At 41.9% G+C, this 27252-nt stretch overlaps 1 protein-coding gene across 2 annotated transcripts in view; it reads right to left on the minus strand.

Moving 5' to 3' along the window:
* rest (RE1-silencing transcription factor) overlaps positions 1-20786 on the minus strand; it is a 44730-nt gene extending 23944 nt beyond the window's left edge. Inside the window, exons 1-2 of one of the 2 annotated variants that reach the window (XM_069925286.1) lie at positions 20575-20786; positions 17275-18137 (exon numbers count right to left, since the gene is read on the minus strand). In XM_069925286.1, coding sequence (XP_069781387.1) covers positions 17275-18127 — 853 coding nt within the window. In that variant the 5' untranslated portion in view covers positions 18128-18137; positions 20575-20786. The remainder of the gene's footprint in view (positions 1-17274; positions 18138-20574) is intronic. The other variant, XM_069925285.1, reaches the window with a different exon arrangement.
* Positions 20787-27252: the final 6466 nt, after the last annotated feature.

The raw sequence follows: 27252 nt of genomic DNA on the forward strand, positions 1-27252 counted from the left end.
CATATGGTCCATCAATCCTTTCTTTTCTGTATCCCATATTTTTGCTTTTTCTTCTAGTGCCTTCAGCCTGTTTTTTGTTTTGTCCAGCTCAGCCTCTGAATTTGTTCACTTAAGTCTTCCAGAACTTATTTAATTTCCATTATTTCTCTGCTATATGTCATCACTGATTCCATACTCGTAAAACGACTGCATAAAGTTTCCATCATGTTCAGGGTGGAGGCTACATCTTGGACCAATTCCCCAGCTCTGCTGACTTCAGCCAGTCCCAAGGCCCCTGCTGAGTCACTCCTCTCAGGGATCAACTCGATTTTTCTTGCTGAGCTGTCACTTCAATTTTTATTTTCTGTTGCCTCGATCATTTAGTATTTGTTTTATCCATTTTTGTCAATAAAATTCTGGGTTTTGAGCTTTTAAACCGTCTTTTTAATACTTTTTGTGGAGAGCTCTTTTAAAACACTTCTGCTCAGTTCATTAGCATGGCCACAAACCCAAAAATTTATTTTCCATCTAAATAACTATAACACCACTGAACAGTACAGTACTGATTTAACAATAGTTGATTGATGTGCTCACATGCAGTAGGTATTCTTGTATGTTCTGCTCTTATATATTCCTCCACAACTCTCAGTGAATACAATTCATACCCCAAGTGTCCACCTCAAAGATTATGATGCAATGTGTTATTAAAGTTAGCAAATTTCTTGCAAATCAAACACAAACATACTTCCATTTGAATTCTGTGGAAAAAGTATTAATTTTTCTACCTTGTCTGAAATTTTTTGCACTTTCTTGCTATTTTCCATCTTCTCAGTTCCGCCATGTTTAATCAACTGAGCTAAATATTTTTAATCAATGAGTATCATTCCTACAGTCGGTCTTGTAGTTGTTTAAATGGCAGCGACATCTAGTGTCGAAATTAAGTAGTGCAATGTACCTACAGGCAATTTATTGTTAAGGACCATGTTCTAACAGGCAACTCAAAAATGTGCAATTGTCCCGGGGGCTGAAGTTTGGTCACCCCCTTAAATTTACTAAGCTTCCCACAAGCATACAAGCAAGTATGATACAATAATAATGCTGCTTAAGAAATATCCTGATTCTTTATCTGTTTTTTTTACGTGATGGTCTCCTGCATTGAGAACTCTTTTGTAGCAGGAATAAAAACAATGATGATTCATGTGGCCTATTTATGCAAACCAAATATTCAATGCAATTCACTGTTTTCACATAGATTAACTTGGTGGAAGTAGAAAAGAAAAAAAATTGCCAAATCAAAGGCTGATGGTAGGACAGACAAAGATTAACTAATATGTAGATTGTAGTGGCAGCGACACTGCCTCTGAAAAAACACACAACCAGACGGGTTGAGCTCAGTGAGCAGAACTGATTTATTACAGGCTGCTGGGCTGGACTTATACTCCCAGCCCAGACCTAGCTGAGAACTGTGCTGGGGGCGCTGATGTCACCCGGGCGTCACGTGGTTCCCCCAGTGTGGGCTTCTGAGCCCTGTGCTGAGAAAGGGAAACCACCCCTGAAGGAGCCATTTTGGCCGGCTGCCCCGCCACGTGGATTACAAGCGGGGCCAGTTCACCTGCCTAATGGTGTGCCGCCACACAGCCAACCCCCACCCCCCCTGTACCGGCACCAATGTCCTTTTTAGCTGGGCGGCCTCACTTCTTGGGCTGGGCCACAATCACTGGTTCGGTGGGCTCGAGGTGTGCTGGCTTCAGCTTGTCCACAGTAAACAGTTTCCGCCTGCCGCCGAGGTACACTGTGAATGTAGACCCTGAACGCTGGACAACCTTATACGGCCTCTCCTAAGGTCTCTACAGAGGTGCCGCGGGCGGGCCCCGTCAAATAAAAACGTACTCTGCGTTAAGCAGTTCGCTGGGGACGTGAGTTGGCCTTGTGCCGTGTCTGGGCGGTGGTTTATGACAGTTAAAATCTCTCAAATCCAACCTGTTCTACAAGTACAAATGGTTCCAGCTAGTTTTATTGGCAAAACTCAAGGAGGCACTTCTTGGGGATAGCTGTGCCTTAGCACCATAAAATTGTAACTCCAGAATCAAACTATACTGGATTAGCTCTCTCTTAAAGGATAAATCAGTTCACATATGCTTATCAGGGGCAGAAGAATGTCACACCTTCCACCTTTAAACCGTATTACTTGACAATCATTCCTTTACAGAATTTAAACTATCAACAGGTGAAACAGATAAACATATAAAAATCAAACATTTTTCAGAGCTTTCAATGGTCAACAATTAATAATCCTTTCTGCACAGCAGCAAAAACTCAGTAACAAGGTACAAGAAAGACAACACTTAATCCCCATGGATACTGGTTATTGTTTTGACACACTACTAAAATTACTATTACTTTTCTGTGACTAAAAAGTCACACTGAGAGCTGACAATTCAAGATCAAAGCTTTTTGTCCTGTACACAAAATTTGTTTACTTTTCTTTGCCATAAAGGCACAAAAAGATAACTGTCTCCACCAAGACAAGAAAGGGAGGCAAAAGGCTCCTTTTAGAGACACTGAATGTCTATTTTTTAAGACTGCAGGCATGTAACAGCATAATCAAGGAATTTTGCCGTTAGATGGACACCCTGAAAAGCAATGTGTAGGAATTTTGAGTCAATTCCTGCAATGCTATTTATCATGCAGGGCCCTTACAACTTTTTGGAGGAAGCCGGCAGTGTAAATTGTACCAGAAAAATTAGTTGACGGTCATCCGCTCTACTGCACGTCAAACAGCTGGGACTATTGCACTCAGGTGCTTGCAGTCTAAAAAGGCGCCCAGTGTGAACGACCACACGGGTAGAAATTATGTTAATTTTTTTCCACAATTTTCCAAACACTGCAGTCTAAAAACCATACATAAATACTGCCACCTCCTCCGATACCACCACCTCCTGCATTTTATTTTATTTTAATGGCTTGTACATACTGTATTCACACCTAGGACATTCAGTTCTGCTTAATAAGATTCACAGAAGTAGGATCCATAAAAAGGACCCTTAAAGAAGTATTATATCCATAATCATCCTTTTTATTTTCAATGTTAAATTTTACACAAAAAAAAACAATGTACTTAAACAAAACAAATATTTGCTTTTCGCTTGGGCAAACTGAAGATGAAGAATAACTTACAAAAAGATACAGGAACAACTTAAATATTAAATAAATGAAATTTAGTGAAGAAAACAAGAGCAGTAGGAAACTATCATGACTTAATAATGTGGACTATTAATGCTCTCTTCATCATGTGGATGGAGTATTGATGCTCTCATCATCATGTGGATGGAGTATTGGTGCACACTTCATCATGTGGATGGAGTATTGGTGCACACTTCATCATGTGGATGGAGTATTGGTGCACACTTCATCATGTGGATGGAGTATTGGTGCACACTTCATCATGTGGATGGAGTATTGGTGCACACTTCATCATGTGGATGGAGTATTGGTGCACACTTCATCATGTGGATGGAGTATTGGTGCACACTTCATCATGTGGATGGAGTATTGGTGCACACTTCATCATGTGGATGGAGTATTGGTGCACACTTCATCATGTGGATGGAGTATTGGTGCACACTTCATCATGTGGATGGAGTATTGGTGCACACTTCATCATGTGGATGGAGTATTGGTGCACACTTCATCATGTGGATGGAGTATTGGTGCACACTTCATCATGTGGATGGAGTATTGGTGCACACTTCATCATGTGGATGGAGTATTGGTGCACACTTCATCATGTGGATGGAGTATTGGTGCACACTTCATCATGTGGATGGAGTATTGGTGCACACTTCATCATGTGGATGGAGTATTGGTGCACACTTCATCATGTGGATGGAGTATTGGTGCACACTTCATCATGTGGATGGAGTATTGGTGCACACTTCATCATGTGGATGGAGTATTGGTGCACACTTCATCATGTGGATGGAGTATTGGTGCACACTTCATCATGTGGATGGAGTATTGGTGCACACTTCATCATGTGGATGGAGTATTGGTGCACACTTCATCATGTGGATGGAGTATTGGTGCACACTTCATCATGTGGATGGAGTATTGGTGCACACTTCATCATGTGGATGGAGTATTGGTGCACACTTCATCATGTGGATGGAGTATTGGTGCACACTTCATCATGTGGATGGAGTATTGGTGCACACTTCATCATGTGGATGGAGTATTGGTGCACACTTCATCATGTGGATGGAGTATTGGTGCACACTTCATCATGTGGATGGAGTATTGGTGCACACTTCATCATGTGGATGGAGTATTGGTGCACACTTCATCATGTGGATGGAGTATTGGTGCACACTTCATCATGTGGATGGAGTATTGGTGCACACTTCATCATGTGGATGGAGTATTGGTGCACACTTCATCATGTGGATGGAGTATTGGTGCACACTTCATCATGTGGATGGAGTATTGGTGCACACTTCATCATGTGGATGGAGTATTGGTGCACACTTCATCATGTGGATGGAGTATTGGTGCACACTTCATCATGTGGATGGAGTATTGGTGCACACTTCATCATGTGGATGGAGTATTGGTGCACACTTCATTTCTAATCATCACTACAGAAAAAATCAAATTTCCCAGAAGGTGCAGAGAAAACTAAAGCACTGTCTGACAAAGACAACTTTCATTTTACAGGGAAGTTTGTTCGGTGAAATGGAGAGCCATGAGCATTGTAGTAACAACTGAGCTAGCATTCATCCAATTTTGAATTGTTTACAACAGTGGTTCTTAACCTTTTTCTTTCCACTCACATACCACTTTAAGTATTCTCTATGCCACAGGTGCTCTGTGATTAGTAAGGGATTGCTTAAGGTGGTATGTGGATGGAAAGAAAAAGTTTGAAAACCAGTTTTAATCATACCTGATTGACTTGTTACGTGCACGGTTTCATAACTCCAGAGGAAATGGGCCAACGACAATTTTTCTCCAGCAAAATATTTCAGTAACAATTGAGTCTAGAGCAGTGATTCTCAACTTTCCCTTCCCACCCACATACCACCTTAAGCAATCCCTTACTAATCACAGAGCACTGATGGCAAAGGGATTACTCGAAGTGGTATGTGAGTGGAAAGAAAAGGGTTGAGAACCACTGGATTATACAATATAGAAGCAGGCCTTTTGGCCAAATTCATCAATGCCATATCCCTTTAAATCTTTTCCATTCATGAATCTTGAACGTCATACAAGCTCCTCTGGCAACTTGTTCCAAAAACAGACCCCGTATGGTATTTTGACAAGTGAAGGTATTGTGAAAACTACTTCTCAATCATAAAAGAGTATACAACATCAGTGTGCACTTATGGCACTCTTAATGTAGTAAAACATCCATGGTGTTATTTGACCAATCCAAAAGAGGAAGTTAGTAGAGGAGCCCAGAATCTTGGTGAAATGAGATTTTAAAGAATATCTTAATGAGGAAAGAGAATGGAGAAAGCCACCGAAGAAGGCTCCGTGTCCCCTGATGAATGGCCCCCTGCATGGCCATGACCAAGATTATGAGAGCCATATCCAAGGCAAACCAACACAAGGCAGTGGAACCAGGTAACATACCAGGACTGTGCACACCAATTGATGGAGGTCTTCCCAGACATCTTCAACACTTCACTGTAGGTTTCAAAACAGCCACCATCATCCCAGTGTCAAAAAGGATGACAAAATCAAGCCTCAATAACTATTGCCTCCACTATTATGAAATGGTTTGAGCATCTGGTGATGGAATACATCAAAGCACACCTTGAAGAAACATTAGACTCATTTCAATTTGCCTGTAGAAGAAACTATTCCACTGATAATGCTACAGCCTTGTCCCTTCACAGATCCTGACCCATCTGGAGAATGATGCCAGGCTGACTTCAGCTCTGCTTTTAATACAATCATTCCCCAGAGGCTGTTCGAGAAGCTATCCTCACTGGAACTCAGTATCTCTCTCTGCAACTAGATTCCACCCGGATCAGTAGCAGAACACCAAGCACCGTCATGTCACGCTGAGTACTGGCACACCTCAGGGCTGTGTTAAGCCCACTCCTGTTTATGCTACTGACCCACAATTGCATTGCCAGATCCAGCTCCAACTGAGTCATCAAATTTGAAGATGACAGACCAGTAGTCGGCCTCATCAGCAACAACAATGATTTGCACTACATAGAAGAGGTGGAAAATCTCGTGATATTGTGTGTAATTAACAATTTGAGTCTCAATGTGGACAAGGCAAAGAAGATAAATCATGGACCACCCTCCATCAATATACTTGTGTAATAGTCAAGATTTTTGGACCATGATTTCAGGTCAAATTTGGGAAGGCTGAATTTTACATGAGTCATACTTTTGACCACAATCAATACTTGGCCACTGAAGGCATCGGAAGCTCGTAAGGGTGGGCGCTTGGGCCTAGGAAAGAGCATGACCGAGGCGTTGGAAGTTCAGGTGGGCAGGGGGTCGGGAGACTGGTGGGCTGGCGATCGCTGCTTCGGGAGCTCGGTGGGCAGACAATTGGGCATCAGGAGCTCTGCTGTGCAGGTGGCTGAAGTGTCAGGAGCTGGTTTGGGCGGTCTTTGAAGGCGAGATCCATGGTCAGGGAATTGGGAGCTCAGATGAGCAAGCGGCTAAGGCAAGGATCCGCAGTCAGGGTGTTGGGAGCCAATACCTGGGGAGGAGGGGATGGGTGTGGTCAACTTTTACATGAGCCATATGGAAAATTAGGGCCAAATAAAATGGGGGAGGGTCAACGATTACACGGGATTAACTATTACACGAGTATATATGATGACTCTGAGGTGGAGAGAGAGTAGAGAGCACCAAGTTCCTTACAGTCCACTTAACAAGTGACCTATGGTAGAAGCACATCATCTCCTCATTTGTCAGAAAGGTGCAACTCCGAATTCACTTGACCAGAATGAAGCAGACAAGGAAACTGGCACCATCATGTCAACCTTTTACAGGAGCATTATTGAGACCGTGCTGGCTGGCTGCATCACAGTGTGGCACATTTGCCTTAGAGAAATAGATCGGAGATCAATCAGCAGGATCATAAGAGGATCAGGGAAGATTACTGGAGTCTCCCACTTGCCCATCGACATGGTCTACTGGGATAGTTGTCTGAAGAGGGCGCACAAAATCGTTGAGGGCCCCTTTCACTCTGCACACAGGGTGGTGGCACACAAGGTTGCAGTGGCCACTTCAGGTCCTGAAAATGATGAAATTCCCAACCCACTAAGTTGTATCTATGGTTGGAGAACACTCATCAAAATACAAAATGTGAAGTGGACTTTCAAATTAGTGGATTGCATCAATATTATTCAGTGCGGCTTAAATCTACTGAAGCAGGGAACACAGACTGTTGCCAACCACGAAGTGGATCGTGGGAGATGCGTGGGAGGCCATTGGAAGTCTCCTGGAAAAGACGGAGGCATAAAAAGCAGGGGTTAGAGTGAGAATTAACTCCTTCAAACCCGGCTCCCTATGATCTTAAATGTAAGATCACTGGAGAAGAACATGGATTTCCTAAGGCTGTATCTGAACCAGAGAAAACTGCAAGGCTCCTGTGCTTTGCTGATTGAAGAAACGTGGCTCCAGGACACCATTCCAGACTTAGTGATCAAGCTGGATGGCCTCATTTCCTTCAGGGCAGACAGAAATGCTGCTGCTTCTGGCAAGACTCGAGGAGGGGAACTGTGCATTTATATAACAAGAACTGATGCACAAATGTCTCTTTCGTGACATCAGTCTGCTCAACAAAGATAGAGTACATCCTGGTGAAAAGCCCACCCTTCTATGGGCCTAGAGAATTCTCGGCCATGCTAATTGCTGCAGTCTTCTGCTATTGAGAGTGAAGCCACGAAAGAGCTTTACAGTGCCATCTGAGAAGCCAAGATGTCACACACTGATGGTGCCATGTTTAATAAAACAAAATGACATAGACAAGAAAAGACAATTGACAGAAAAAAATTGAAATATATTACAAGTATATAGAGTAGAAAAAGATTATGAGGACTAAACAAAGATACTAAGAGTTAGGAAAGAAAACACAAAATTCTGCCTTGCAATTAAAAACAGAACAAACAATAAGAAATATTGTAGCAACAAAGAAGGAAAACAATCAGATTTTATGCAAACCACAAGAAATTAAGGAGAATTTTTAAAAAATTTTATAAGCAACTATATCAATCTGAATTTTTAGGAGAAAGTTCTGAAATAGATGATTTTCTGTCCCATATTGACCTACTGTGGCGGCGCACTCTCTCATGGCAAACCGGCCCCGCATGTAACAACACATGGCGGGGCAGCCATGGGAAGATGGCGCTGTCAGGGTTTTCTCCCTGCCTCAAGTCTCCTGCCCAGCGCGCGCCTGGGGCAGCAATTATGATGTCACAATGCACAAGGTGACTGAGCTCATGCTGCCCTTAAAAGGGCGCGAGCTGAATTTGAATAAAAAACAGTCATTAATGACTTTCAATGTGGTGGCTGAGTCTTTCTTGGCTATGTCCAGCACTACATTACCTCAATTAGATTTGGAGGAACAATGCAAACTGTCAAAGTCATTGACTATTACAGAAGTTTATGATATACTAATGTCTTTATCAAATACTAAAGTGCCAGGTGAAGACGAATTTCCCACAGAGTTCTAAAAAGCCTTCAAAGAATTATTAATTCCACCCTTTTTAGAAGTATTAAAACAAGTGGGAAAAACTCAAGACTTACCTGAATCTTGTATAATGGCTATAATTTCAGTAATATCAACAAAAGGAAAAGATCCTTTATTACTATCCTCATATAGATCAATATCTTTGTTAAATACAGATTACAAACTCATTGCAAAATTATTAGCAAATAGACTAACAAATTATTTACAAAAATTAGTGAAATTAGACCAGACAGGATTTTTTTTAAATAGATCAGCTGATAATATCTGTAAGTTTCTTAACTTGATTCAGTTAATCAAGTTAAACAAGGAAAGAACAAACAGTTGCAGTAGCATCAGATGCTGAAAAGGCCTTTGATAGGCTTGAATGGAGTTTCTTGTTTAAAGTATTACAGAAATTTAAAGTACCATAACGATTCATTAACTGGAGTAAGGCTTTATATAACAAACCTAAGGGAAGAGTATTGACTAATGGGTATATTTCAGATTCTTCTCTGTAAATAGGCCAACTAGACAGGGATGTCCACTATCACCTTCCCTTTTTGTTTTAGCTATAGAAGCATTAGCAGAATTGATAAGATCAGATAAAACAATAAAGGGAATAAAAATAAATGAAAAATTTAAAATTAGCCTATTTGCTGATGATATTATTGTGTACTTAACACAACTTGAAAAGTCTATAAAGATGTTACATACTAAATTGAAAGAATACGATGAAGTATCAGGATATAAAGTTAACATTGACAAAAGTGAAGTAATGCCAATGAACACAGCTGATTTTACACATTGTAAACAGGAATCTCCTTTCAAATAGCAGATGCAGGCAATACATTATCTATGTATTAGAATAGTGTTGAGCCCAGAGGACCCCAAAACCCAGCAGCAATAGAAATTTACCAAGACAAATGGTTACTTAAACAAAAGTTGCTTTTAATTTTCTTTAAACATAAAAACAGGATCAAACTTTAATTTATTATTATTAACTTAACTTAACCCCCTTCTTTGCTTTAATAGTCCAATCATTCACTTATCACTTCTCCAGCTAATTCTTATACTGTGCACAGAATTTAATATTAATGAATTTTCACTAGGCTCTGGTGCTTAAAGTTAAATGGTTACTGCTTAGGAAGGTTCTTGTTGGTTTCAGAGAGAGATTTGTGGCTCGTTGGGCATTCACAAACTGATTTCCTCCAATCAGTCCCTTCAGTATCTTGCCGAAGAAACTTGCCTCATCATGGGTTTTCCAAATGATAACCTCTTCTTCCAGGTCATTACCAAGTTCCTCTTGTTTCCTTTATTTCAGGAGAAACACTCTAGCCAGCCATTTCCTCTTGTAAGGACTACAAGGATTTTTGAACAGAACTCACAACCCGTCTTCAAAATAGGACTTTCAAAAAGCCTGCCAACTTGCCATGTTGCAGCCTCAATTGCACAACTGACTTCTCTCCCTCTCTCTGCTTGTAAAAACCAGAACGTTTTGCAAGGCTCCAAACCCAATCCTTGTAAGATCTTTTCAGCCTCTGCCTGTACATTGTTCCATTTGCACCTACTTCCAAAGCAGTTCCATTGACTTTTGCAAAGGTACTAGTGTCTGAATGTCTAGCTTCAGAAAAACTCTTGCAATTTAAATGAGATGTGAAGTGTAAGTATCTGTTTGGGAAGTGACCTACACTAACCCCCCCCACCCCACACACACACACACACTATCTCTTTTAAAGACATTTATATAATAATAGATAATACAAATCATAACAATTGACAATAATTTAAATCATCTGTTTAAATTAAACTATCAACCACCATTACAAAAGATCCAAGATGATCTAGAAAAATGGAAAGACTTACCTATAACTTTAATAGGGTCGATTGACTGTATAAAAATGAACGTATTTCCAAGGTTACAGTATTTTTTCAATTGTTACCTATTCCCTTATCAGGAACATTTTTCCAAAAACCGAATAGAGAAATAAGAATATTTCTATGGAAGAGTAAGAAATCAAGAGTGGCTTTGGGCAAGTTAATTTGGTCATATAAACAAGGGGGCTTGCAGCTACCAAATTTTAAAAACTACTATAAGGCAGCTCAATTAAATTTTTGCAAAACTCCTATCAACTAGGGGAAAAACCAGCTTGGCTCAAGATGGAGTAATGTAAATTAGAAGAAAATGTTTCTGAACATTTAATTTATAAATATAACGAGAAATTAGTAAGGAATAAAAATACACCAATATTGCATCATATATTAAAAATATGGAGTAATGTACATTTAGAAAGGGGGATTGTAAACTATGAACTTCCAAATATGTTATTAAAACAAAATCAATTAATTCCTTTTACAATGAACAATAAAAAAATTTTAATGAATGGACAAGAAAAGGAATTAAAAGAATAAAAGATTGTTTTTTGGGATAATATTTTAATGATATTTGATCAATTGAAAGATAAATATGAAATATTGAATGACACAATATTTTCTTATTATAAATTTAAAACATTTAAAGAAGATAGGAACAAGTTTAAGGCTACCTGAGTCAAGCTGTTTTGAATATATAATTAGACACTTTGATAGTTTAAAAATTTATTACAAATATGTATATTAAATTACACAATAATAAAAATAATAAAGAAATGTACAAATCAAAACAACATTGGGAAGAGGATTTAAATATACAGATAAAAAACAGAACTTGGTCTGAACAAATAAATACTCGGTATCATATGATGCAATATAATTTGTTACATAGATTATATATTATACCTCTACAATTAAAAGGATGCACTCCACATTATCAGATAAATCCTTCCATTGTAAACAAGAAATTGGAACAATACTGCATTCAACTTGGACATGTGAGAAAGTAAACTTTTTCTGGGACGAATTGAATCTAATATTAAATCAAATAACAAAAAATAAAATACCTAAATATGCAAAAAAATTCTATTAAGTAATATAAATGATAAAGATTTACAGTTAAAATTGGATAGATCTCAAAAACAATTTATTATGATTGCTTTAGCAGCAGCAACAAAAATAAATGCATAGCAACAACTTTGAAAATACAGCGCTAGTAGATAGAAATAGCTGTATTCCATTAGAAAAAATTACCTATCAGAGATAATTTTGGACAATTTTAAAAATATGGGAACCATATATAAAATTGATTGGTGACCACCAGACTCAAACCTCCAACTCTTAAAGGGATAGTATAATGTATGTTACCGAATATATTATATTTATTGATTCAATTAAAAATTGGATAATAACCAGATGCCACTAATTTTTATATTTAATTTTGAGGGGAGGAGAGGGAGGAGGGATGGTGAGAAAATGGTAAATATCACATAAATTCATATATATATATATATATATATATATGAATTTATGTATGTAAAGCTTATAGTTTTAAATTATTGTGACTTATTAAATATTTTTTTTTAAACTGATGGTGCCACGATTGTTTCTGGCGATTTCAATCACATCAACCTGAAAACACTCTTATTACGCTTTCAAGTGACTTTCAAGTGGGGAAAGAGCATGTGACCTTGGAAAAAACACCCTGGATCAGGTGTTCACCAACATTCCTGGTGCATGCAAGGCTGCACCTCACCCACACCTTGGTTAATCAGATCCCATATGTGTACTGCAAACCCCGGCATACAGACCGCTGGCAAAGCAAACTAGGAGATCAGGATGTGACCGGGGTGAGGTGGGTACCACAGCAGCACTGCAAAACTGCTTTGAGACCATGCAATGCAGCTGTTTCAGTTTCAGGGAGGGGGGCCAAATACAACGGTCACACAAGCATAGGAGAGTACACAACCTCAATGACTAGCTACATCAGCAAGTGCATTAAGTGCCACTGAGATCAAATGCTTCACAACCAGGGCTAACCAGAATACATGGTTGGATGCAGAGGACCGGCCCTTCTCAGAGCTCGTGATGCTGCCTTCAGGACAGGCGATAGGATGAACTCTCCCATGCAATCCAGAAGGCAAAGTGGGGGTACGCACAGAAGATCCACAAATAGCTGTGACACTCCAGCAACACAAGGCACATGTAGCAAAGGATCAAGACTATAATGGATCACAGTTCAACTTTGCGAGTTAAGGACAATGATGCCTCCCTTCCAGACAGACTGAACACCTTCTATGCACAGTTTGATGAAAAGAGCAAGATGATAGCAAAGAAAGCTCCATGTCTCCCTGATGAACAGGCCCCCTGCATAGCTGTGGCTGAGGTGAGGATAACCCTATCCAAGGTGAACCCACACAAGGCAACCAGATCAGACAACATACCTGTTCGGGTAGTGAAGGACTGTGCAGACCAATTGACGGAGGTCTACATGGACATCTTCAACACCTCACTGCAGCAGTCCATCATCCCGCAGGGTTCAAGATAGCCAACATCATCCCAGTACCCAAGAGAGCAGCAATAACAGGCATCAATCATACTGCCCTGTGGCAATGACGTCCACATTATGAAATGCTTTGAACATCTGGCAATGGAATGCATCAAAGCACACCTCTCAGAGGTGCTGCACCCATTTCAATTTGCCTTTGGAAGAAACCACTCCACAAACGATGTTATAGCCTTATCCCTTCACTTCATCCTGACCAACCTGGAGAATGACACCTCATACTCCAGGCTGCTGTTCACTGACTTCAGTTCAGTGTTTAATATGATCATTCTCCAGAGGCTGGTAGAAAAGCTGTCCTCACTCGGCTCAACACCACTCTGGGTAAGTGGACTCTGGACTTCCTAACGCTTAGACCATAGTCTGCCAGGGTTGGTGGCAGGACATCGATCACCATCACATTACAATGAGCACTGGTGCACCTCAGGGCTGTGTGCTCAGCCTGCTTCTATTCACACTACTGTCCACGAAGAAGTAGAAGTAGAAAATCTCATAAAATGGTGCGAGAGTACCTGAATCTCACTGTGAACAAGACAAAGGAGATGATCATGGACTTCAGGAGGACTAGGAATGGCCACCTTCCACTACACAGGAGGGTTGAGTACAACAAGCTCCTTGGAGTTCACTCAACTATTGATCTATCATGGACACTCACCATCTCCTCACTTGTCAGGAAGGAGCAGCAGCGACCACACATCCTGAGAAGACTGAAGCAGGCAAGGCTACGCTACCATTATGTCAACCTGCTATAGGAGCTCTATTGAGAGCATCCTGGCCGGCTACATCACAGGGTGGTAAGGTTGCTGCAGATGAATGGATCGAAGGTCAATCCACCGGACGACAAGAATGGCAGAGAGGATTGATGGAGTATACCTCCACCTCAACAACGTAATCTATTGGGATTGTTCTCTAAAGAGGGAGCGCAAAATCATGGAGGATTGCTTCCACCTTGCATGCAGCATCTTTCAGCTGCTCCCATTGCGAAAGAGATACAGGAGTATCAAAGCCAGCACCACCAGGCTGAGGAACAGCTTCTTCCCATGGGCAATGAGAATGTGAACAACCAAAGGAACTGCTCATACTAACCATTTGAGACTCTCATATACATGAAGCAATATTTATTTATTTATTTATTTGTATATATGTATATTAATCTTGCATATGTATTGTCTGAGGGTTATGTCTGGTTGTGCGTCTGCATATTTTGCACCAAGAACCAAAGAATGCTGTTTTGTCAGGTTTTACTTGTGCAATCAGATGATAGTAAACTTGACTTGATACAGGAAAGTTTTATGCTGTAAAATCCAAAGATAAGAGCCACTTCTTTTCAGGAAGTCCATCAGGAACAAGCATGACCTGGTACACTGCAGTTCTAAGGTGGCTAATAAGGCCAACATGTAACCCGCCGTCTTTACTACAACTAGAGCAAAATTTCAGAATTAGAGCAGGTTATCCAGATGCAAATAATAGAAAAGAATAGTCAAGGTTTGAGAATGTATGAAAAGATCATATTAATGCCATGCTCTGAGAAGCTCAAAGCTACAAAATAGCAAATTCTGCACAGGTATCACTAAGAAAAATCTATATCTAAAAGAGGGTCTTCTTCTGGACCACTCAAGCCATATAAAAATGAGACAGTGGTGATGACAAAATTGAGGAAATGTGATGACAAGAAAGTTACAATATGGAAGTCTTTTTGACTTCTGATCCTTAGCAGTCCTTTGTTATTCCAAATTACTTCCCTTGTATGAGAATCCTTTGCCCATGCAAAAATAAATCATTCTAGTGTCTTTCAGTGGTTGCAGGATCATCATTAACAAATTTAAGCCATTGAATATCAGGCTCTATTCATCCTTACCTTGACAGCAGCACTGGAATGTAGAGAGCGCTGACCAATCAAAAAGAAAGGACATAGGAACCAGAGTATACCAGACATATAGCATCAACATTACGGCAACTAAGGAACAAATTCCAGCTAATTCAATAGATGAAGTTGGAACAATTGCATGTGAAATTATTGCACCTGAAAGGGCTGTTTATTGTCCCTGGATGGAGTTAAGAAATGTGGTGCATATATAGGTATTATGCCTCCTACATTTACATGCAAAATTGCTTGAGAAGCAAATGTGATGATTGTTGAGGTATGAGTGAACAAGGGAGTCATGGAAAGAATATTGTGAAGGAAATTTATTTTTCCTACGGTGGTGGGATCCAACTGTAACAGGTAGAAATGTTGAAGAATGACATGATGGATGTGAAGACTGCTGGTGTAAAAGTTAAGAAGCAAGGAAATGCAACTCTTGTTCTATGTGGAGGGAGGCAGAAGTGCAGGAAATGGAGGAGATGCGGATCAAGGCACCATCAACAGTGGGGGAGGGGAGAAGGCAGATTTCTGGAAGACGTGTCAGATATCCTGGAGTAGAAAGGCTGAACTGGAGAACAGATGTGATGGAGAAAAAAGAGAAAGGAATGGAATTCTTTCAAGAGACAGGGTGAGAAGAGGTTTAGCTCTGGAAATTAGCAGAGTCTGTCTCCTAAGATGATGACTGAAAGAGCCAGAAAGGGGAGAGATGTGTCGGAAATAGTGAATCAGAGGGTATGGTGGAAATTAATAGTGAAGTTGATAAAATTGACAACTGCAAGAAGTAACGCCAATGAAGTAGCATGGATGGTGTAAACGTTAACACAATGCAATTACAGTGCCAGAGACCAGTGTTCGAATCCAACACTATCCTGTAAGAAGTTTGTATATTCTCCCTGTATCTGTGTGGGTTTCCACTAGGTGCTCGAGTCTTCTCCCATGTCCCAAAGACGTGCAGGGCTGAAGGTTAATTGGTCACATGGGTGTAGTTGGGTGGCACCACCTCATGGTCCAGAAGGGCCTGTGATTGTGATATATCTCTAAATTAAAGAAGTTGTTGATGTAGCAGTGTGGTACCAGAATAAGGTTAGAAAAAAGAATTCTCCATAGCTAACAAAAAGAGAGGTGTAGATAGGACTTATACAAGTGTGCATGACTACACCTTTGATTTGTATAAAGGAGAGTAATAGAAGGAGAAGTTGTTCAGGATAAGAACAGATTCTATCAGGCAGATGCGAGTTAATAGAGGGGAACTGTTTGAACTTGCAATCTTGAAAGAAATGGAGAGCTCCAAGGCTTTCCTGATGGGAATTGGAATGTTTAGGGACTGGATGTACATACTAAAGTTGATGTGGTGGGGCCCAGAGAATTGGATGTTGTTAGAATGGTGCATGCAAGGTGTCCCACATATTGGAGAGAAGGACCAAATGGGCAAGGTAGGATGCAGTCAAAGAAAGAGGAGATAAGTTCAGTGGGGAAAGAGCAGGCAAAAACACCGAAACGCTGGTGGAATTTGATAGGTTTTGCAGCGTCCATAGGAGGTAAAGATATATTACCAATGCTTTGGGGCTGAGCCCTTCATCAAGGTATGAAGTAGGGCTAAGCCCCGAAACGTTTGTAATACACCTTTACCTCATATGGACACTGCGAAACCTACTGAGTTCCTCCAGCATTTCGGTGTTTTTACTACTATCACATCAACTGCAGACTTCAGTGTTTCAAAACAATGGACCTATAAGGGCAGTACTGTTTGTCCATATTAGATAGGAGATAAAAACAGGCAGTACAGGTTGGGAAAATATCAGTTTGGAGGATGTAGAGAAAAGATCTCCTGAAGTATCCGAGAGCTGTCAAAGGTAGAGGCCAGTCTGTCAGACTTGCACTTGTAACACTTGTGATGCAACTCAGGCAAAAAAAGGTTGAGAAGTGGCAGCATTTATCCTTTTTAATGGATTATTAAATGACTGTGATAAAATGCAGACAAAATAGTAATTTTTTTTTAAATTTAACTTAAGGTAAGAAAAATTAGTCACCTTTTTGATTTATAGATTTTGAAAAAATGTCATGCACGATTAACAAAGTGATAAATAAACTGTAAGTCACGTCGTTTGCAGAAAGCACTTGAAAGCTTGTAAATAAAATATCAGAACCATAAGCAAATTTCTAAAACACCAAAGTATAACCACACTTGAAGCATAACTCATTGCTTTTTCAGGGAGATAAAGCAGTTGTTACATAAATTAACAACAAACAGCTCACACACAGCATATCACAACTTTCTTTCCATAATGAACAAGGCCATACCTGTATGGGTTCTCATGTGCTGCACATAATTGTTCTTTCTGTCAGAGAAATAAGAACATTGTGAACAAGTATAAACCTTTCGTGGAAAGTGGTTCCGCAAATGCTTCTTCCAGTGATATTCACTGACAGTAGTGTATGTGCAGATGGTGCATTTATAAACTTTCTCATTTTCTCCAACTTTCTCATGATGTTTCAGATGTGCCAAATAATGATCATATCGGTTTGTGTTATAGCCACACCTATCACAGCGAATGGGCCCTTTAGAAATATCTGCCTCTTCTGGAAGAGGATCTGGAACTTTGGATTTGCTTTGTTTTTCCGCATTTTCTTCAACAATAAACTTTTTGGCGCTATGTACTTTGATGTGATGTACAAACTCCATCTCAGATTCAGCTTCATAGTCACAAGGTCGACAACGAAATGGTTTGGACTTTTTTCCTTTGTCTGTCAAACTCTCTGGATTCACTACTTCAGGTGAATCTGTGCTCAGGACTTGAGAAGAACTTTCAGATCCGCGCTTTGTTACGACATTTGGCACACTTTGATTTTCTGTATTTACATTTTCTGATTGCAAGGTGTCATTTACATCAGATCTCAAATCTTCCTCATTGTCTGATAAATTGTCATCAACTGTTTTCAATTCTGCCATCAATCTATCCTCTCCATGGGAATCGTAACAGCTAATGTCTCCAGTTAAGGCAACATTTGCTAACATAACCAACTGTGGTGCTGCTGTCAAGTCATTTTTGGATAGGTAATTAAGGCCACATAGTTCCTCATTAGAAGAAATACCAATATTGGAGTGGGAAAACATGCCAGACCCACTGGATTGTTCAAGTACTTGTGCAGCCATTTTTAATTTCCTGAGTGTAAAAACACAAGGGATAATGTGAGGTACAAAATTACTCATCAATGTAAAGACAAACAGGTTGTTATTGAAGATTCAAATTATAACTCAAAAACAAGAGAATTATTATTTTGCTGCATCAACATTATTACAATTCAAGACAAAACAATAACCAACATGAGATTCATTGTATATAATGTACAAATACTTAACTGATATTTTGATTGTTCTTTACTTAAGCAATGTTATTTGAAACTTTGAATTTTAAAGAGTTCAAAGCTACAAACTTCTCAGCATTCACTGGACTTCTGAGCAACCAATGACTTAAAATATCCAAATTGATATTTGGATAACAAGAAGGAAGTGGGCAAAAGTAGAAACTAAGACGCAATGGAGCAGAGGTGGAGCACAGAAGGGAAGCCTTTCAAGGGGGTGTGCTGAGAGGGAGATCAAGCCATGGTGATGGGAATGGAATATAGTGATAAAATATTTGATGGTGATAAGAAAGAAAATGAACTGGTGTGCTGGGGGAATAATCACAGATTAGGTAGAGGAGCAGGAGAGTTGTGAAGCCAGTGGGAGAGGGAGAATTCAGTGTTGGTGATGGTGAGGTAAAGTGAACAAGGACAGGAAAGGATTGGAAAGAGGCTAAAGAAGCTTGCAAAATGGAAAGGGGAGGATGCAATGACTTGCCTTTGAGGAGAAGGGTGGTTAGTTAAATTGAGAGCTAGGGTACAGGGATAAGTGGGCAAATAAAGAGTGGGCAGAAACAGAAGAGAAGCAGTGATTCAGAGTGGGAAATGGGAGTCCTGAGGAATGAAGGACTGAGGTGAGGGGCAGAGGATATGGTGGCAAAAAATTTACAAGCAATGCAAAAGAATGGGATTACAGTATCTTGAATGGGACTGAACAGGTGTGTGAAATTTAAATAAATGATGAAAATGAAAATGGAGGAAGATGAAAGAGAATGAGGAAGAGTTCAGAAGAGAATTATTGAGGATGATCTAATGATGATCATGAGGAATGCCTCTGCAAGAAGAGGCTCTTGAGATTTTGAGATTCTTAGTGAGTAGATTCCAGGAGGATCCAAAGATTACACTGTGGACTAAATAGGGATGGAAAAGAATGAAATGGTTTGGGAAGGGAAGGACTGAAACAGAACAGGTTAATGGTATGTATTAAAGACAAAAGAGTAGCAGAATGAGGGTAGATGGTGGAGAAAAGTGTTGATGTCAAGCCTAAAAGAAATTGGGGGTCTGGGTAGCCCTTCAAGGAATCCAAGGATGAAAGAGGGGCTTGAAGGATTGAGGTCAAGACAAAAAAGAGAAGCACATTTGGCAGAAGTGGAAAGTGCAAAGTGAAGGGGTTGGTGATGGTGGTCGGGGAGCAGAAGGGTAGGGCAAAAAGAGGGATCTGCAAGAAACTGGGGACAATAGAAAAGAGACTGGGAAGGGAGGGAGAAAGATAAAGAAGAGTAAGTAAATCTGGGAAGATCTACCAAGGGTCTCAGGGATGGGAGCAGATAGGTTTGTGAGAGTCAATCAGAATTTCCAGACAGAAAGGCAAGGGCTGGTCAGAGGTCAAAGAGGGAAGGTCAATTTCATCTACCCTTTGCTTCCCTTATGCTACTCTTGAACCTTCCCTGCATCCCCTTTCCCGAACCCCCTCTGAATTCCCCATACACCTGTCTAATCTCCCCTCCTGGTAATGTCTGCAAACAGCTTCCCATCTACTCATTCATTGGGTCCCTTCCTGGGCATGGGTGGGCATCGGTCGCTGAGGATATGGGTCATAGCAGAGAGGATGAGAAGGGCACGCGAGTGAGGGTATGTCAAGGTAGTTCAGGGACTAATGCAGAAATGAATGGAGTTTTACGAGAGGGTTGCACGGGAACTCGGGCGCGGTGAGAGAACTGCGGGGGATCCAGGGCTAAGGATGGTTGGGGTATTGGATGGGAGTGTTGTGCAGAAGTTATGGGAAGGTGAAGTATGAGCAAGATCATGCCGCACATTGTAGGGTTTGCGGGCATGGGACCATGAGATGTGGGGTGTTGGGGGGTGCCAGTGATCCGGGATACTCGGTACTCGTGTCATGTTGGCTCCGCCGGCCGACATGTTGATTCCAGAACCTCTCGCTGTCCAAGCGGAGCACAGAAAGTTGGGGGGAGGGGTGGGGGCAGAGAGAGAGAGAGACAGGCGGCTCTCCTTGCCAAAACAAGCACCACTCGGGAAGTAAAACGTGGATAGACCCGGCAAGAGGGGCTCGGCCCATCTCCCATTCCTCTCATCACCCCTGTCCGAGGGTCGAGGACGGGCCTGCTCCGCTCCGCTCCGCAATCAGCCCTGGACAGCGCCTCAGAAGGTAGCCTTTTCCAATTCCGATCCCCAGCCAAGGAACCAGCGAAGGGAGCCTTCCCCTTGTCCAGCTCAACTTCGGAATTGGGCTCCACTCACCAGCAGCCCGGTCCGGCCCGGCGGTGGTCCCTGCGCTACTCTCGGCGCCTCGCATTCCTTCACACCGAGAAGCCGAGCGAAAGTTTCAGCCCAACTCCAGCAACAGGTCTTCCGCCCGTGCAGGCCACTGACGTCAACGCGCCGCGGCACAGCTGTCAGCAGGGTGGCCGCGGGGAGCGGGGAGCAGGGCTTCGAGCCTACGTTGCACCCCAGTCGACGGGGCACAAGGGCGAGGGAAGGGGTAATCCCAATCGGGAAGAGGAAGGGAACCTCGCGAGCAAGCGAGGCGTGGCAATCAACAGCAGCTCATCGTAGGAGCACCCCAACCAACCAGGGCTCAAATGCAATCAGCGGATACTATCGGGAGAGACCACCCCGACCCTAGGGGCACCAGGAAGGAGGAGGAGGGCCCCAGGGAGAGGAATCGAGGAATGCAAATCATTGGAACTCTTGGAGAGGGGAATTGGAATCCATTCAAAGGGGCCTCCAGGGACAAGCCATTCAACAACTGACCTGGGTGGGACAGGCAGCACCCTAGAGAGCACGGCTCCAGAGACGGAGAGGAACCACACAGGCGTGAAGAAGCTTCAAAATGGGTTCTTCCAAAGACAAGAGGACAGTCAGCAATTGCTCCAAGATAGGGAGTGAAAATTCCAATCCGTTCGTGCTTGAGAGAGAAGGTGCGCTACGTCCAGAGAAGAGGTTCAGGGAGAGTTAGCACACCCAATCACCATTGGTTAGCCACTTGTTAACCATGTACTTGTCCAAATGTATTTTGAACATCGCCATTACTTCTGGCAGCTGGTTCTACACAGGTATCATCCTCTGTGTGGAAAAGGTGCCACTCGGGCCCCTTTAAAAACTTTCCCCCCCTTGCCTTAAATCTATGCTCTCTAGTTTTAGACTCCACTCCCTGCACTTACTTCTGTATTTATATGCCTCTAAGGTCACCTCTCAGTCTCCTACATTTCTTATAACTCAAACCTTCAAGTCTCAGCAACGTTCTCGTGTATCTTTCCCCCACCCTTTCAAAGTAATGACATCTTTCCTATAACTAGGCAGAGTTGCACACAATATTCCAAATATAACCTTCAAATGTGTGCAGTGTAACATAATATCCCAATTCCTGTACTCAATGCCCTTATCAAAATTGGCACAAGCATGTCAAAAGTCCAGACTAACAGTAAATTCACAACGTTAAATGTGGCATCAGAAATCTTTACAAAAATGTTGTTTGTCATGATCAGTGTGTAAGAAATTATACATTCATGCTGTTCAGGGAAGGGAATCTGCCATTCTGTAATTCTTCCTTGTTCTGGCCTATATGCGGTTCCAGTCTCACTAGTGTAGTTGACTCTTACATGACTTAGCAAGGCATTCAGTATAAAAGCCTTGAGAAATGGAAACAAATAATACCCTTGCAGTGAAGAAAGAATAAGTGCTGGACCTACAACTGAATCCTGAAAATAAGGCAAGGTGCATTACCTATGAGCCAAGGAACTGCCTCAATTACTATTGCCCAGTCGCACTCACAGATACTGTAATGAAATGCTTTGTGAGATTGGTCATGGCCAGAATTAACTCATACCTAAGTAAAGACCTGGTCTGACTGCAATTCGTCAACTGCCACAATCACTCCACAGTAGATACTGGTTTTCCACTCAGCCCTGGATCATCTCGACAACAGCAGCACGCACATCAGGCTGCTTTTCATCGATTACAGCTCAGCTTTCAACACCATCATCCCTTCAGTACTGGTCAGAAAGAGTCAAAACCTAGGCCTCTGCACCTCCATCTGGAACTGGATCCTTGACTTCCTCATCAGAAGACCACAGTCAGTGGTAACAATGTCTCCTCCTCACTAACAATCAACACAGGAGGATCTCAGGATGCATGCTGAGCCCACTCCTATACTCTCTCTTCACCCATGACCATGTGGCACATTTCAAATGCCATCTACAAATTTGCTGTTGTCAGCAGATTCACAAATGACAATGAGGAAGCGTACAGGAATGAGATAGTTCTACTAGTTAAGCGGTGTCACAACAACAAACTTGCACTCAACATTAGCAAAACCAATGAGTTGATTGTGGACTTCAGGAAAGGGAAATCAGGAGAATACAAAGCAGTCCTCATCGAGGGGTTGGCAGTGGAAAGGGTAAAGAACTTCAATTTCCTGGGTGTCATCATCTCTGAAGATCTATCTTGGGGCCTTCATGTCAGTGCAATCATGAAGAAGGCTCACCTGTGGATACACTTCGTAGGAGTTTGAGGAGATTTGGTACGTCACCAGAGACTCTTGCAAATTTCGATAGTTGTACCATAGAGAGCATTCTGATTGGTTGCATCACTGTCTGGAACAGAGGTACCAATACACAGGACAGGAAAAGGCTACAGGGAGTTGTGATCTCAGCCAGCGTCTTCATAGATGTTAGGTTTTACTCCATTTTGAACAGCTACAAGAGGCGGTGTCTCAAGAAAGCAGCCTCCCATCATCAAGGATCCTCACCACTCAAGCCATGCCCTTTCCTCACTGCTACTATCAGGAAGGAGGTACAGGAGCCTGAAGATGAACACCCAACAGTACAAAAACAGCTTCTTCCCCTCTGCCATCAGATTTCTGAATGGACAATGAACCATAGACACTGCCTCACGTTTACTCTTTTTTTGCACTAATTTATTTATTACTTTTAAAAATGTAATTTATAGAATCTGTAATGCTGCCTCAAAACAACAAATTTCATGACACATTTTCTTGATAATAAATTATGATTCTGTGCCTCTAGTACATCTGGACCCAATACACTGCTGATGATGTCAAGTCAAGTTTATTGTCATCTTATTGTACAGGGTTCTCTGGTCCTCGGTGCAAAACACGCAGACATACAACCAGATATAACACACATACAGACAAATAATGCATATGTAGGACAAATATTTATATAAATAAATACATATTGTTTTGTACATATGAGAGTCTCTGAAGGTTAATGTGAGCAGTTCATTAATCCTTCAGCATTCTCACTGCCCTTGGGAAGAAGTTTTTTCTCAGCCTGGTGGTGCTAGATTTGATACTGATTCTTCTGTGTCTCTTCCCTGATGAGAGCAGCTGAAAGATGCTGTGTGCAGGCAGGGAGGAGTCATCAATGATTTTGTATGTCCTCTTCAGCCAATGATCCTAGTAGATCATGTCGATTTTGGGATGGTGGGGGGGGGGGGAGAGACTCCAGTGATCCTCTCTGCCACCTGTGAATTGGCTTCTGATCCATTTATTTGCAGCAACCATACCACAAATTTAATGACACTGTTGGAGCTGAATCTGGCAATGCAGTTCTAGGTTAATAGTGTGAATAGGAGCAGGCTGAGCATGCAGCCCTGAGGTGTGCTAGTGCTCTCCATGATGGTGCTCGACGTTCTTCTACTAACCCAGACAGACTGTTTCTGAAGTGCAGTATCCAATTACAGAGAGGGGTGTTGAGTCCCATTGAGGACAGCTTCTCACCAGCCTCTCGGGAATGTTCGTATTAAATGTTGAGCTGAAATCAATGAACAGCAGCCTGGCATACGAGGCATCATTTTCCAGGTGTGCCAAGATGGAATGAAGCAACAAGGCTATAGCATCATCTGTGGAATGGTTTCTTATATAGGTTTATCGAAATGGTTCCAGCGTCTATGGAAGGTGCGCTTTGATGTGTTCCATCACCAAATGCTCAAAGCATTTCTTAATGGAGGTCAGTGCCACAGGGTGGTAAATGTTGAGGCCTGTTACTATCACTTGGGTACTGGGATGATGGTGGCTCTCTTGAACCCTGCAGGAATGATGGACTGCTGCAGTGAGGTGTTGAAGATGTGCATGAAGATCTCCAATCCTTTATTATCTGACCAGGCATGTTGTCTGGTCCCACCACCTTGAGTGGGTTCACCTTGGATAGGGTTCTCCTCGCCTCAGTCACTGCTATACAGGGGGCCCATTCATCAGGAGGACATGGAGTTTTATTTGGTGTAATCATGTTCTTCTCACCAAATTGTGCATAGAAGACATTTAGTCTGTCCAGAAGGAAGGCATCATTAGCCCTTTTTAAATTACAGCACCTGGCTAGCCCTCCTGGAACCCAGGTTTGATTATGGGGCAAAGATACTGGAGGCACCTTTTAAATTGCAGGGGGATCGACCCATTAAATCACTAACCTGATGATTTAAGGGGGGGATCCTATTCCTGCAATGATGCACTTACCTGAAGTACTGCTGGATGTTCAGATGCTGGCTCCCTGGTGACGCACACACACAAATGCTGACGTCACCAGAATAAGTGGGTCACCCATTTTCATTTTCAAATCTGCCATGGACAAGACCCAGGTAAGTTTAACTGGGTTCCATGACTAGCTCTAAGGTAGGTCAGGGACCCGATTGGGTTCTGATGAGGTTGACCTGGTTGGACCCTTTCTAACTGCTGAGTAACTGGGGCACTAACCAGACAAATTGCCCAATTAACCCCATTTTACACAGCAGTTTTAAAGGGCCTATTCTTCTTAACTGGCAAGGATGACGTGATTGTTATAGTCTTGATCCCTTGCCACGTACACCTCATGTCGCTAGTGTAATACAGCTCTCAGTGAATATTCTGTGCGTATCCACGCTTCGCCTTCCAGATTGCAAGGCAGAATTCAGCCCCAGCTGATCTTAGTGCCATCCTACACTCTGTCCTAAAGGTAGTATCATGAGCTCTGAGAAGGGCCCGGACCTCTGCATTCATCCATGGTTGTAAAGCATTTGACTTCGGTAATATCCTCAATGCACTTGCTGATAGAGCCAGTCACTGAGCACATGTACTCCTCTATGTTTACATGACCATTGTAGGTGTCCCTGAAACAGCTTCAGACCATAGTCTTGCAGTGAGGCTGTGCCCACTCCCCCCTCCCCCTCTTCCCCTCCCTGTGACCTGACCTAGTTTGTGTTGCCAGTGGTTTTTACGCCAGGGTTATCAGAATTGATATGTGATCCGAGTAACCAAAGTGGTGGTGAGGTTTAGTCTTATATGCACTAGAGATGTTGATATACATCTGATCCAGGGTGTTGAAATTGTGGTAAGACCATTTTCAAGTTGGCGTGATTGAAGTTGCCAGCAATAATCATGGCACCATCAATGTGTGACATCTTGGGTTCTTGGATGGCATCGTAAAGCTCCTTCATGGCTTCATTCCCAATAGCAGAAGATGGAATCAGCATGGCTGAGAATTCCCTGGACAGGTAGAAAGGTCTGCATTTCAACAGCAGGTACTCTATCTTTGTTGAACAGAAGGTCTTCACCACAGAGACATTGGGTGCACTAGTTCTCATTGATGTAAATGCATGGTCCCCTCCTTGAGTCTTGCCAGAAGCAGCAGTATCTCTGTCTGCCCTAAAGCTGGATCACTGTCTGGAATAGTGTCCAACAACCACATTTCTGTAATCACCAAAGCACAGCAGCCCTGCTGTTCTCTCTGGTTTAGATGCAACCTCAGGTAATCCATTGATATCATGCTGTATAAGGGGAAGACATAAAATGTAGATAAACCTGTTTCACTGCTGTATCTCTCAATGACTATAATTTTGTTTTGTATTAGTTTGTTGCACTACCTGTATTTAATGATTGGCTATTGGGTATCAGTAGTTATTATTGTGCAGCTTATAATTCTAAACTAGAACTCACATAGCTATGTAATTATGAAGATATTCAGCCTTGTCTAAAATAACCACTACACCCTCTTAACAAAATGATTTTAAAAATGTTTTCAACATTTTATTTCTATTGCCAGCAATTGCTTTTGCAAAAGCAATTGACTACATTGTTTGCTTTCATTGTTTTTCTTATGATGTTTTAACCTAAATGTTTTGAGGAAGAGCCTCAATTATATCCGTTCCCACAATGGCAAAGACTGTTTCTTTCAAACAAGCACACTTGTCTTCTTACAATTATTTATTTCTGCATCCTGTTACATTTAAACAATGAGAAGTTGGAGGGGCTCAGCTGGTCAGGCAGCATCCACGGAGAGAAATGGACAGTCATCTCTTCAGGTCAAGATACTTTTTAGAGACAAAGGTGAAAAGAGAGATAGCAAGCATAAGAAAAAGGAAGATGGGCCAGGGAGAGGCTGAGATAATAGGACACTGGACTGATGAATGTGGGAGAATTGAAGCAGTAAAGTTGCATCTAGTGGAGGGGGTGAGTGAAAAGTGAGTGCTGGAGTGGGCTAGGAGAATGATAACAGATGAAGAACAGGTGGAACCAGTGGAATAGATAGGAATTTTCTTGTTTTTGTATTGTGGATTGTGGAGGGTCATGTGACCTCTCTGTCTGGAACCTGGTAGAAGTGTGGAGGGCAATGTGACATCTCTGTGTGGAACCTAGTGGGAATGTGGAGTGTCACGTGACTTCTCCACCTATTAATTTTGGACTCTGCCCACTCAATAGTGCACACCTGACCATTGGCCCCTTTAATTACCTGGTAATTACCTGGGCCAGACCCTCCAGCTTACTGTATATAAAGTCCACCATGTGTAATAGCTCTTCCTTTTATGCTCTTTGGCCCTGAGATGAACCCTGCTGTGGACATCGCTGGATGAGTTGTTGGTAAGGATTGAGGCTGTTGTATACTGTGGTAGTTGTAGACAAGGGACGGCAGGTAGCGTATTGTAGTC

This window comes from Narcine bancroftii, chromosome 1 (assembly GCF_036971445.1).
Source record: "Narcine bancroftii isolate sNarBan1 chromosome 1, sNarBan1.hap1, whole genome shotgun sequence".
Classification (NCBI taxonomy): domain Eukaryota; kingdom Metazoa; phylum Chordata; class Chondrichthyes; order Torpediniformes; family Narcinidae; genus Narcine; species Narcine bancroftii.